The sequence below is a fragment of the Anarhichas minor genome, unplaced genomic scaffold (assembly GCF_050575085.1).
Source record: "Anarhichas minor isolate MPS153535 unplaced genomic scaffold, ASM5057508v1 ptg000021l, whole genome shotgun sequence".
Lineage (NCBI taxonomy): Eukaryota > Metazoa > Chordata > Actinopteri > Perciformes > Anarhichadidae > Anarhichas > Anarhichas minor.
In genome coordinates, this window is record NW_027466467.1 from 2645601 (window position 1) to 2660000 (window position 14400).

The 14400-nt window shown below is 41.1% G+C and overlaps 1 protein-coding gene across 3 annotated transcripts in view; it reads left to right on the forward strand.

Annotated features, from left to right (window-relative positions):
* Window positions 1–527: 527 nt before the first annotated feature.
* Window positions 528–14400, forward strand: part of mtss1 (MTSS I-BAR domain containing 1) — a 44639-nt gene continuing 30766 nt past the window's right edge. For all 3 annotated transcript variants that reach the window (XM_076095575.1, XM_076095576.1, XM_076095577.1), the window contains exon 1: window positions 528–1305. In XM_076095575.1, coding sequence (XP_075951690.1) covers window positions 1234–1305 — 72 coding nt within the window. In that variant the 5' untranslated portion in view covers window positions 528–1233. The remainder of the gene's footprint in view (window positions 1306–14400) is intronic.

The following is a 14400-nucleotide window of genomic DNA, read 5'->3' on the forward strand; positions in this document are numbered from 1 at the left end:
CTTCACCTATATAATATTACCATTTTACAATATTACAGAGAACATAACATGAATATGCATGATATACGACTATATAGATATAGATAGTTACTTTATTAATACCGCAAGGCGACATTTTTTCGCTACAGCAGCATTTATGGTACAAAGCAATAAAAAATAACGGAGTAAAAATACTAAATATATAAAAATGCTAAATATATACAATAAAAATAACAGAGTAAAAATATTAAATATAAAAACTCACAATATTTACAATGAACTAAAAACAATAGTGCAAAGATTTAACCAAACCAAACAAACAAACAACCAACACTACGTAAAATATTATATATATATACATACACTGTTGTATTGCTAACTTCATTTAAGTAAACATCTGAGACGTACTTCTTCCATCTCTGCTCAACCTGTATGAACGGAGCCACATATTTCTTATCGCATTTATTGTGAAACTCCGGTTCCGGATGTGTGTTAGCGCCACTGTGGCTAATTGTGCTAACAGCGATACGCTCTCATTCACTCCACAGTCAGGACTCCCGTTGGAGTAACTGGAGGCAAACGGCTGCTCCTCTCGTCGTTAAAAGAAGAAGAAGAAGAAAACTACGCAAGAAAAACAACGTGAATTCTCTCGGATACGCGGCAGGAAACAACGACTTTTTGTGGTGGATTTAATTCAGACACGAGCCGTATCGATTTTTATTTTTGTGGGCCAAATACGTGTTTTGGAATCACACACACACGCGCGCGCGCGTGCACACACAGGTTGCTAGCGGAGTTGACGCTATCCTAGCTAGCCAAGTTAGCTAGCTGTGGTTAGCTGTGTTTTTCCTTTTTGTTTTTCCTTTTTTTTTAGCCGGGGCTAAAACTTAAAATACAAACAAACGGGCGGACGTTTTTCCAGACAGGGTGCTGTATGGTTCGGGCATGATGTGGTGTTTTTTCGGACGTTGTTTGTCAAGTTGTCCGGCTGTGGTAGCTGGCTGAAAGCCTGACGTTAAGTTAAGGTTTCTCTCGACCTGGATTTAACTCCTGGAGGTTTTTCCATGTTGTTTTTTTTAAAGGTGGACTTTACCCTCAGGGTGTTATAACCCCCTCCTCCCGTAATTCAATAAAAGAAAGGCTCTATTGATTCTTACTTTTTGGAGTATTTAAAAACTTTGGCTGGAAGTTTTTTTTTTTTTTTTTGGAGGTAAAAAAAGTTTTGGGGAAGTTTTTTCCAAGCTCGTGGAAAAAATGGATGCGGGTATAGAGAAGGAATGCAGCGCCTTGGGAGGGCTCTTCCAACTCATCATGAACGACATGAAGGTAAATATAATTTAATTCACGTTTTACATTTGTAACATCTAGTTCTTTCCTTTGCATTTTATATTTTGGAGTTGGTCTGTTTTCTCTTAATATTTCTCTTTTTATTTTATTCTGTGCTATTTCATCATCTTTCTTTCACAATGTAACTTTTTATTTCTCCTTTTGTTCTCTTGTAAAATACACATACTTACTTTACTTCCACCCATGAAGGCAACACCTAGCAGTTTTTAAATTACAAACATTGTTTACTTGAGTTTAATGAGTAGGTTTATGGCTGTTCCATTCATTCTGAATGGAGACATTTTTATCCCTGCATTGCTTCACTTTAACATTTTTACTTCCTTAAAAAATATAAAAGCCATGTTTGCATTTCTTCCTTTTTTACGATGGCTGTCACAACCTTCTCGCGCAGGTTTGAGTCACAAAGTGCTCAGAAGACAATGGTATTATAATGATAAAACTATGTGTAATTTTAGAATAAAGAGTCCCAGAAATGAATGAGTAAGCTTGAGATACTCGTAAAAAAATACAGGTTATTATTGTCTGTATTTAGAATGAGTGGATGTGACTGCTGCTGATGTTGATTGGGTAATGAATGAGCAGAGGTTAGAGCTGGAAGTGGACCATCTGAGAGGGATTCTACCAGCTGTGTGCTCTTTGATGTTTGTGAAGCAGGCTGCCCTTTGCTGCCTGTCTGTCTGTCTGCCTGTCTATCTGCCTGTCTCACTGCTCTCAGATGTTCATCGTTAGCAGCCCCTTACTTCGGCCCTGAACACATCTTTTTTTGGTACCAAAGATGGGCAGGAAGAGGCTCTGGTGCTTGTGGAGTTGTTGGGGTTTCCTCCAACAAAGCAAAGCTCACTCATGCAATTTTTCTTTTTTTGTCGACTAAGCGATTTAGTGGATTTAATCGACAGATCTGTGAAGTTTCCCCTCAAAGAATCGCACAAAAGCACCACTTTCTTCTTTACCAGAGATGTGTTCATGAGTCATTCAGCATTCAAAAAGGCATAAAAAGAGACTACACACGATCGAGTTTACTGTCTTTTCACAAACATGTGGCATCCGTGCATGTATTTGATAAGCAACAACGAACTGCAGTCCAGTTGAGTCATGCCAGAAGAACGCTGGTAAACAAAAGATAATTAAATACATGAAGATGAATTAGTCACTTGTGATGAGCTAATTGTCAGCTCGTAGTATACTTCTGCCCACAAAGTACTTCATTTAAAGTCTGTAAAGGTTCCGTGAGATGTATTTCTACATGTTTTTGTAATAGTTTTTAATACATTTACTGTTGTACTTGCTGTTAGTGTTGCATGTACTTTTTCAGCTCGCAGTTCTTGGTCACAGTTCTTCAATAGACACATTTAGAGGGTCCTTATGTTTCTGAGTTGTTGTTAATCAATAAGCTTGTTATGTTGAATGTTTTCCAGCTTCTCTGACGTGAACACTTTTCTCAGTCTGACGTGATAGAAACTGAATATCTTTAGCTGAACACACGCAGCGGTTTAAAGGTTCCGGGAAACTCTGATGTTCATTTTTCACTCTTTGATGTTTTACAGACCAAACAGTGAGACAATGTTTGTTGGTTTACTCGGATGTCTCTTATTGGACAGCTTGTAATGCTGTTTGGCTTGTTGTCTGAAGTACTGCACACACTCTCAAAATACCACAAAAACACGCGTCGATACTCGTGAAACTACTTCTGTGGTTGTACTCCTTCCCCACGTGGAGTCAGATTTACTCGGTAAACCATTTTTATAATACGGTTAAAGCCTCCAAACCGTCACCAATGTTCCTCAGTTATGTTCTTTTATTGTTTAACACATTCGGCCTCATGCAATAACGTATTCATATTGTTATCCTGAACTTCTCTTTTCCGTCAGACTAACTGGACAAACTCGTGCTCGTTCATAAGCTTTGATCATTGGCATGCTTCAGACTAACGGCCTGCTGTTGGCAGTCAGCAGACAAGAAGATAATCACGTTTAGCAGAGTCAGCAGTTAGCCGCCGCCGTCCCATGTCATGTTGCTTTTTTCATACGTCAGCGGACGACTTTGGTTAATCTCCTCGTGTCTTTAGCCCCTCTGTGGAAACACAGACAACGGACTGAAGTAACCGTTTAGTCTCGGGACTAAAACTACCAGGAACTACTTTGGTGGAAATGTGGCTAATGTGTCATCAGAGCAGCGCTGTGCTGTTACAGTCTCAGACTACAGCTATAAAACATCTTTATTGAGGGGTCTGGTAAACACAATATTCATTTTGTAAATGTACACAGCAGTGTTTAGCTTTTTCATTTAACCCATCCCAGTGTTCGGAGCATTTTAGCATTAAGCTCTGCTTAGCTGTGCATTTGATTTCAGTTAAAGCTGCTACAAAGATCTTTCATTGTGTGTAGATTCTGTTGGTCCCTGTGAACTAAAGTGGTAGTGTTTCTGAGCGCCAGAGTCCCTTTAGGAAACCTCTCATTCTACTGCAGCAGGGTCTGACAGTCTGCCACTCTCAGTCCTGGTTCTCCCGTGTCTCCCTTCCCTCCAGCGGGTCCAGCAAGGAGGAGGAGGAGGAGACGCTACTGCTGCCGGGAGCTGAGCTCTCCTCCTCCCTCCGGAGCTCCGGATCTGGGTCTGTCCATGGTGGACCGGTCTCTGCTGGAGGCCCTGCTGGAGTCTGAGCTGAAGGAGTTTCTGGTGAACCTGCATGATTTCATCTGATTTCACCAGAATCTGACCCGGTGGCACCGATGGCGAGCATTAACAATAACTCTATAGAAATAGACCATCTTCTCTCTGATGGTCTCTTTGCTGATGGAGGTCTTATAGAGGATCAGGACTAAACTGAGACTGGTTCTTATAGGGGATCAGGACTAAACTGAGACTGGTTCTTATAGGGGATCAGGACTAAACTGAGACTGGTTCTTATAGAGGATCAGGACTAAACTGAGACTGGTTCTTATAGAGGATCAGGACTAAACTGAGACTGGTTCTTATAGAGGATCAGAACTATACTGAGACTGGTTCTTATAGAGGATCAGGACCAAACTGAGACTGGTTCTTATAGAGGATCAGGACCAAACTGAGACTGGTTCTTATAGAGGATCAGGACCAAACTGAGACTGGTTCATATAGAGGATCAGGACCAAACTGAGACTGGTTCATATAGAGGATCAGGACCAAACTGAGACTGGTTCATATAGAGGATCAGGACCAAACTGAGACTGGTTCAGGACCAGCTAAAAGTTCCTCACAGTAGCGTAAATTATGGCAACCTTTCATTCATACCACAAATGCTCTTCAGTGTAACAGCAAATCTGTTTTGTCAGAGAGGTTCCACATTATGTGGAAATAAAAATGTTGACTTGTCGATGATTCAGCGATCACACACACGAACATTGTGTAAGAGTGGAGCTCCAAATGAATCATGGAGTTCATAGCAGCCCTGCTGGGTGCACAGGCGCTTATTCTAGATGATATATATACATATATCTATATACAGAGTTCTCCATCCTACCGGAGAACGTTAGATCTCCGTGAGATGAAGAGTTTCGGGGCAACGTGAGGAAGTTCTCCTTTTCTTTGTGTGTTCTTGGACGTAACGTGATGGAACTTGCAGACTTCCTGTGAGGAGAACAGCGAGGAGAACACATGAGTCACGTCCGCTGTCAGATAACAGGGAAGAGGTGTGTGTGTGTGTGTGTGTGTGTGTGTGTGTGTGTTAGAGTGTTAGTGATTCAGAGCTTGTGGCATCACATCCTGGTATTTTACCAACATGGCACAAAACCAATGGGGGCACTCCTTCCATCTGCCACACACGCACGCATACATACACGCACACACACACACAGTCATGTCTAATTAAGCAGAGGGTTGCTTTAGATGAATCTCTCCTCAGGGCCTCATAACACTGAAGAGCTCTGAATCCGTCCGTAGACGTGATGGTGAGACGATACACAGATAGCGCTCAGTTCAGTGTAGCAAACAAACAGAAAGAAAGCATGAAGATCGTTTCATTTATTTTGGACAGAAAGTAGTTAAGTGCCAAAGATGTGTTGCGCTGTATGAACACGGAGCAGACCTGAATATATGAAGTTCGGTTCCATGTGTTTCCTGTCACATTCTCTACAACGGTGAAGCAAACACACACACACACACACACTCGCGCTTGTGAACCCTAATTCTGCATCACGTGTTTCAATCAACATACCATGTGGCTGCATGTGCACCGGTCTGTAGAATATGATGTGAAGGCCGGGGCGTCTCTGCAGCACCACAATATTTTATTTATTTTATTTTGACACACATTTCGCCTTCAACAAATATTGTCTCTCCTTTTGATTTCAAAAATCTCAGCAATAACAATAACTTTATTTATTTAAGAAGTGCTTCCAATAGATCCGGCTCTACGCATTAACATGAATACCTGAACCGCCCTAATAAACGAGCACTAAAGGTTATTTGGTTCGAGGAACACAGACTGTGGGGGTGCGGTTGAAGTGAAGCATCATGGGACCTTTAGACAGACGGCTTATTGATTTCTGTCTCAGCGATATCAGGAGTGACATTATGAGCCATCGACCCTCCCTCACCCCTCTGACACTCTCTCTGACTCACGGACGTCTTTCTCTCTCTTCTTCTCTCATTCGTCTCTTTTCTGTTCCTCCATTTCTAACTTTAGCTCCGCCTCCATGTTCGTGAGGATTTGACGAACGTTTGAGTTTTAAATTTATTCTCCTCGTTAACTCGACTTCAAAGGAAACGTGTCGCTCAAAACAACCGTCGACCCGCCCTCCTTCCTTCAGAGTGTGTTAAGTGTGTGCGTGTGTGTGTATTTTATCCGTCCTGTACTGAAGGTGAACTGAGAATGACACGGCCTCAGTGTGTGTGTGGAATAGCAAATAGCTTTCAACACCGAGCTACAGCTGCGTTCAGTGTCTACACACACACACACACACACACACACACACACACACACACACACACATGCGCGCTTATATACAAAAACACACCCTGCAAATACAGGCCATAATTTGATGTGATGTCATCGAGGCTTAGTCCCAACAATGATCTACTTAATAGTTCCTCAGAGTGTGTGTGTGTGGGAGGGAAGTCTCACTGCTGACAGGAAAATAGTTAGCCTCAGGTGAATATGGGTGTGGACACACACACACACACGGTGAATTTGGTCGCTTTGCTGGTAAACTGACCAACAAACACATTATATAAATACACACACACGTTAAGGTATGTCGTTGTGTGTTCGCTGAGAGGAAAGAGGGGGAAGGAAATAAGGAAAAAGGAAAGAAATAAGACAGAAGGAAGAACAGGACGAAGGAGGGAGGAAACGATGGGGGAGTAGAAGAGAGAAAGGAGATCAAAATCAGATTTGGGTCAAGTAGCTCGTGCTAAACAAGATGATATTTCCATGTGTCGGATACATATTTAAATCAGTCAACATTTATGTAAATAAGCATCAGATTGGACTTAATTGACCATGACATGTGTAATAATGTCAATTATTACACATCCATAGCCTTACTCGACAGTCTGTTGTGTAACAGACTCATTTTGTATTGACAGGGATGGTTAATAATTATATTCAACATTTCGTCTAGCTTGATAAACTGCACGACCGCTAAAAGGCAAACAACAAATAGTCCTAAATTGTTTAACTTTGTTGAGATCATGCATCTTTTTTAATGTCTGATAATCTTAGAATATACTAAAATATTCTTTTAACATCAGATAAAGATGGCGGCCTCTTTTTAACTTAATTCAAAGGGTCCTTAAATGGACTTTGAATGCATTAATCATCGGTATTATAATTGTAGAGATGCCTTTTTTTTTGTAGTTTGTAATTTGTTTTAAAAACAGATTTTTATCACTCAGGCTTGAGGATTTGCACATCCTTCGAATGCTAATTGTATTAATTGACCCTTCACTAAGTCCCGCCCCTCCACCGTCCACTAGCCAATCACAGCGTAGCTTTAGCTCTGCTCCATAGACTCTCATGTAATCTTAACTGATGGCATTAATCGGTCAAAATATGTATGTTAGGTTTAACGGTTAATTATTAACATATATGTTAACATATAAATATGTATTTATTTCAGGCTGGTTTAGAGGATTTGGAGCTCGTCATTGTTAAACTTTGCTACTTGTTACTCAGAGAGGTTGGAAGAAGATTAACGTTTCTAAAATGTTACGTTTCTACGTGGAGCTAACGTTAGCAGAGTGCGATAGCGTATCATTAACTTGCGTTAGCACGTCTATGCTACGCAAGCTACTGAAGGTGTATCCTCTATCGTTTGAACCTGTTTTCACCGCTGAATCAGTTTAACATCCTGGATAAATCCTTCAAACATGTATAATAAACCCTTCTGTCTGCTTCTCTCTCTGAAATATCTTTGCTTCACCATGAATATTATAATTATGCAATAAAATTGGAGACACAGTTGCGTGATCAGTAGGAGACTTGAGCTACAGGACTGGAGACAAAAGAGATACTCAAATGATATGCAAAGAAACAGAAATAGAAAAACAAAGTCACATGAAGATCAGCTGCCGTTCACTTCCTCTTCTCCACAACAACGTGAACCCTCGGCAGGAAGACAAGCGAGAGGGAAGAAAGAAAAACAGTGGGTTTTAGAGTAGGATTTGGACATAAAACTACAAAAAACAGACAATATTTATAATCGGATTCCTCCCACAGAACCATGTGAGAAGAATCAAGAGAGTCACTTTAATTCAGCTTCATAAACACAAACTTTTGGTGTCACAAAATGAGCACATGAATAGTTTTACTCATCTGTCAGTGATGAGAATATATATAGTTTAATAGACACGGGCTTCTTTAGACTCTGGGTTTGAAGTGTTTCCTCCTCCACGTCTCTGGGACTCCAACATTTGGGACTTTTAAGAAGCGCCTCAGCCCTTTTTTATTATTATTTATTTATTGAAACAGCGGCTTATTTAACGACTGAAAGTTTCCCCGCTGGAGGATCAATAATAGGCTCATTCTTATCTTTTTATGAGTTTCTGCAGCAGTCTGCCAGTCCAGAGTCATCAAAAGCAGAAAAATATAAGTGTAGGCGGCTAAGAGGATTTAAGGCGTCGGTCCGAAGACCTTTGTAACGTCTCAGAGTCGTGTTACCAAAATCTGTTTCTGTTTTATCTTTTGAGATAAAGTTCTCGCATCAATCATTTTCATTACAGTCGAGCAGACGGACTGACGTACTCGCCATCTTTGTTTTGACCAACTTGCGGTGAATCCCGCTGACTTTAGCCAATGACATCAACAAAAAAAGACGTGATCTACTGGCTGAAAAAGCAACCGTTACCAAAACGTTGAAGTTGTATTTGCAATGTGAGGTCGTGGTTGGCCATCTGTATCATTTCCTGGGTAGCACGTCTTCTGTTTGTGTGTCGAGGTTCATCAGGATACGGCTCCACAAACAATCTTTTTAGCAGTCCAGAGGGTTTGTTTGATGTGAGGTCGTGCTTTATGTAGTTCTTTGTCTGTCTGTGTAGAGAGGAAGATGGATGAAGGTGTAGAGAAATAAATTAGGAAACTTTGTAAATCCTCTGAACTCCTCAGCCTCACTGCTTCAGGCTTTTGTCTTGTATCGTGAGCTATGTACGAACAATAAAGAGGAATGGAAAGACCATTTCCACTCAATAAGCACCTCATTGTTTGACAGATAAAGGACCAGGTCCAGACTACACTGAACAAACCATTAACCTGATGTTGACACACCCTCCCTGTCTGTCTACTCCCCCCTCTCTCTCTCTTTTGTCTTCCTGTCTTTGAGTAAACCAGTGAAGCTCAAACACGCCGTCAAACAAACCATCAACCTGCTGTTTGAACAGCCTCAGCCTCTCTCAACGAAGCTGCTTTAATACAGAGACGCTCGGCAAACTTCACTGAAAAAGGCAGTTGGCAAAATTGCAGTTGCAGAAATGAAACTAAATGTTTGTGGGCCTGTTTTTAAAGAGCTATGTCTTCATTAGGAACCAAAGGGCTTCGGGTTGAGAGCCTCAGACAGAGTAGTGAAGTCATGAAGTATTAAGAGACGGTCCTGGGATTTATTGACAATAAAAAGAACAACCTGAGACGGACTGGAATGAAATGCATGTGCACAAAGCCCCAAACAGTGACTTCTTCTTGTAAAGTAAAACCAAAGTGATGACCGTCCTCTGTGGTGTGTAATCGACAAGTTTCGCTCTCAAACTGGTTTCAGAGGAATTCACTCCGTCACATTCTTCTGACGAACGCCTCCCACCGCAGTGATTTACGATGAAGGTGGTCATCAATATTTCCAATACATCACAAGCCGCCATACATATTTCCTCCTGCAACCAGTAAGTCTGACTGAAATGGTTGAGTTTCCTTCTAGAAGGCTGTGGATGCAGAGCTGTTGTCGCCATTTGTGTTTCTAACGAGGAAGTGAACATTTAAACGGTCCCGGTGTATTTCTTATTATCCGTTTAGCAGGTGACTTGTGAAGGATTTGTGCTCCACGTAATGTTTTACTGCAGTTTTAAAGCACAGCATGGTGTCTATTGGCCACTGAGGGGTCGCAGAAGCCGATTGGTTGATCCGACGTCCTATCGGGAGGCAGGTCTGAAATGAAATACAAGTATAGATAGAAGTACGAATGTTACTGAGCGACATCCGTGCACGTTTCACTACGACTCTGAAACCGGTTTTAGGACACCGTGTTTCCTACACACAGAGAAGGAAACACGGCTCCTGTTACAATTCACCAGCAGCATCGGGTTTCTTTGATCGTCCATAACTGGATTTTTGAGGCTTTAACCTGTCTTCAGTCCCTTTTTCTCTGGAGACGTTGGTGTTTCTCTCTAACGTTATCGGTTCTTTGTTTTGGTTCGTCCTGTTGTTCCAGTTGAACATGGTAAACGCACAGGTGTGTGTAGATCAGGTGACAGGATTTACATTTTGCATGAGCCAAAGTGATTTCAGCTTTTTTAATTACAGAAGTTTATACCGTTCGTCTTCTTTTGACGGATTCCTACTCGACGTCTCACCAGAATCTGGGTGATTGTCACTATTTAAACATTTTCAATGCCGAGATGGTTTATTTACTCAACAGTTAGGTGTGTTGTCCAGATCGTGCGAAAATATAAACTTCATATCTACCATGTTTATATTTAGCTGTGGATTGTGTAGAACAATGCATCCGTTCATTAGAACATTTTAATTCTGTTTGAGGAAATACTATCTTTTGTTGTTTTTTTAGGTTCTTTTAATCTCAATAGATAAATGCATTTGCAGCTATGAAGTTAAACAGAGATATGGCATGTTACTACAGCCAATAAAAAGGCGGGCCAAACCAATCACTGTCATTTATTTCTTTATTTGATAGCGACAGAGCACATTGATGAACATCAGTATGAAATATAAGATGTTAACAGGCCGGAGTTAGCAAGAATGCTAATTTACATCTGTTGTCCCGAGGCAGGGAACAAAAACAGAGACATTACAGGAACAAATATGTAATACACAAGTAAACGGTTAAATATTGAATATTAAGACAAAATAAATTGTTTTACAAGTCGAGTTAAAAGTGTTCACAGCTCTGGTTTGCTGTAAGCCGTTGTTTGAGATGATGTCTTGATGCGTTACTGTGGAGATAGGCCTTAAACACATGATAAACTGGTAGTTTATAATGACACCATCAGCACACTGTTGGCTACCTTTTTACTCATTGTTAATGGAATATCTTTTTGGTTTTGGTCGAACAAAATGAGCACATTGAAGAAGAAGAAGCTGGTCCACTCAGTAACGAAACGGTCTTTCTTTAGAAGTCCCGTCAGGTCGACAGCAGTACTCTCACTTTCCCGGGACGTCCCGTCTCTTTTCCTTTCTGCCGGTCAGTAGAGCGTGTCGGGATTATCAGAGGAGGATTATCCGCTGATAGACGGTGACTCCGCCCTCAGACCAAAGTAACCGTAGACCTGTAAGCAGACAGAATGACGGCTCTGTAGGTGAACAGAGTTTACTGGGTCAAAACTACACTTTCATGCTGGTAGCAAAACCTTTCATCAATATATTACATTTGTCTTCAGTTAATCTTCTTTAAGAAACCTTTCAGCACTACAGATGAACATAATATTAGATACAACCTGACTGATATCAGATTCTTTATGCTGATTGCTTTATCTTTAAAAACTCTATTTTCATATACTCCTTTTTAGACGATTAAATACCATAAACATTTATCTTTGATAACGATCACTTACACTTGGTAACATTTGGTACTCTTCGTCTTCGTCTTCTTCAGAAATTAAGCAACTTTAAGATGTCATTTTGGGCTTTTGTCTTTACTTTCGACTGATAGTTCGTAGCTCAAGCCATCAGTCGAGAAGACCCAGAATCCTAATGTTTATATTTAACAATAAATGATGTTTATATGTATGTATTTATGGATATAAATGGATCTCCTTCCGAGCCGACAACCTCTACTTCTGACATTTTCGACCATGAAACCCAGATTTAAATGAAACACAATCAAAGATCCGACTGGTTCTCATGTATTATGTAGTTCAGTCACCACCTTTGTCACTACTTCTTCTTATTCTTCTGAGAGTCTGCAGCTGTTTTGTCTTCAGCTGTCTCAATGAACTCTTCTGGACTCGGTCTTTGACCCTCGCGGGGCCCCCGGGACCCTAATTTAGCCACAACCCGCTCTCAAGCTGCTGAATCTCAAGCGCTGGTGCTCTTTGTCCGTCTGAGGCGTTTCGTTCAGCTCTTGCTCGCTGCAGAAAAACAACCTGCTGCTGAGATGTTACGTCTGCGGCCGACTGTGACATTCCTGTTAGTCACAACAAACCTCGACAGAATTTAAGGTTCAGGCGAGAAGCGGCTGTGGGAACGAGGAGGCTGAGATACAAGAGGAGACACTTAGTGTTGTAGGTTCTGGATTTAAAGTGATAGCGTAAGTAGAATAGACTTCATTCTTTAGATATCACATGTCACATAAAGGTAATATTACAGTGCTGTCAAGCCCTGTAGTGGGCCTGTAGGCTCAGTCACCATTGTGTTACTTCCTTTTCAATGAAAATCTTCAAGATGGCCACTTTAAGGAAGTAGGAAATCATAACGCTCATCACATAGGATCTAAAGGAAAAGGCAGGTTGTACCACGTCTGGTTGGTTTTTGCTAACGGACCAAAAACGAATGTCATGCACAAGAAGCTAAGATGTAAACACAAGTGTATTTGGGCTAATTGTTTGATTACAGGTCTCACTGAACTAAAGGTCTTTGTACACGAATGCTACGCTATCACACCGTGAGAACTAAAATGTACATGAATGTGATGAGATTCCGGTGGCAGAGCTACGAGCTACAAGAGATTTGATATCCGAACAAGTCCCGTCGGATTTATACATGAGACAATTTTACACACATGGATTTAGTGAAAGATTAAAATTAGGGTTTTTGTCAAAAAAAAGAAAAACCCTCGCATGAGATGAGGTTTTGGAAAGATTACAATATATTATAAATGCTTTCAATTCAAAAGAACACTCCACGTTATCATATCTAGAACTTTACCAATCCCATAACACTAATGACTTCTGTACAAATGCTCAATTCTAGATTACCTTTAATGTGCGTCATCTTAAATTTCACTTGTGAGTTTATGCTCTTTCCCCCCCTCTCTAAATCCCAGCATGCATTCTGTTCCAGCCACAACCCGTTGTGTCCCCCCCGCCGGGATCAATACAGTGAATTCACTTCCTCTTTTCCATACGTCCTGGCTTCACTGGTCACCTGCAGTATTTCACGGCGCGGCGCTAAATCCCCGTAGCTAGTAAAGCTGTCGGCCTCATGCCGTGTGCATGCGCGGTGTTAGGGGTTAAATCGGTATTATCTGAGGAAGAGGAGGACGGTCAGGGTGACCGGGTTCAGGACAGAGAGAGAAAGTGGTGATTTGGGCTCTGCGTTCCAACAGGGCTTCCCTGTATATTTTGTTTTAATTGAATAACCAGAGCGCAGCAGCTGTCGGCTGCAGATGTAACTCAGGGTCAAAGCCGGCCTCAAATGACGTAATCGATCAGCTGCTGGTACAGTCGGCCGACGTGCAAACAGCTCTTCAACTTTAGTTTGTTTACATTCAAATGTTGCTCAAGTTATGGACGAAATACTGAACGTTCATCAAAGTGTGTGTGTGTGTGTGTGTGTGTGTGTGTGTGTGTGTGTGTGTGTGTGTGTGTGTGTGTGTGTGTGTGTGTGTGTGTGTGTGTGTGTGTGTGTGTGTGTGTGTGTGTGTGTGTGTGTGTGTGTGTGTGTTTCCATCAAATATGTTCACGGGTGTTTAAAGGATTAGTCGACTAATAAGTCAATTTCATGCATTAATCAGTTACTATTTTGATAAAGAATGAACTATTCAACTCACAAGCGATGCTGCTGGAACTCACTCTGTTGCGATGATTTTCTTTTTTCTAACCGTCTTGAGTGGAAGAAGTTTAATGAAAACAAGACTCTCGTCTCATTGGTGATAAAAGCCGAACGTTGAAATGCCACCGACTGTGTTCCTCACGTGAAACACTGAGGAGCCAAAAATAACACGAGTCAGTCAGCTGTCCATCTTTTAAACAGTTCAGAGCTGCTGCTGTTCACAGTAACTCAGAAGGAAAGCTGTGAGGCTACGACTGTTGGATCAATCCATTAGTTGACAGAAAAGAGTTGACGGCAACTTAAACTGGTATAACGTGAGACCTTCTGTCTCCACCGTTCATCTTATTCATCGATATTCTGAATTAGTTTTTTCTTTTCTACCGAGCTGTCTCTTTTATTTTTGCAAACTCTCCTCTTCCTTACAGTCCTGATCCTGATCTAATCCAGATTTATATCCAATCTCTTATTAATTTCCTTTCAGGATAAATCATGTAATTTCTACTCTTAAAATCATATCATAAATGCTCCTTTCAGGGTTCGTATGATTGTGGAAAAGTCATGCAACGTGAATATGGCAATGTCCCGGCATGAGAAGGGTTTAAAAATAGATGAACCCAGAAAGTTTTGGAAAAGTCATCAATCTCCATTTTTTAAACAATCCTTTACTTTTTCCT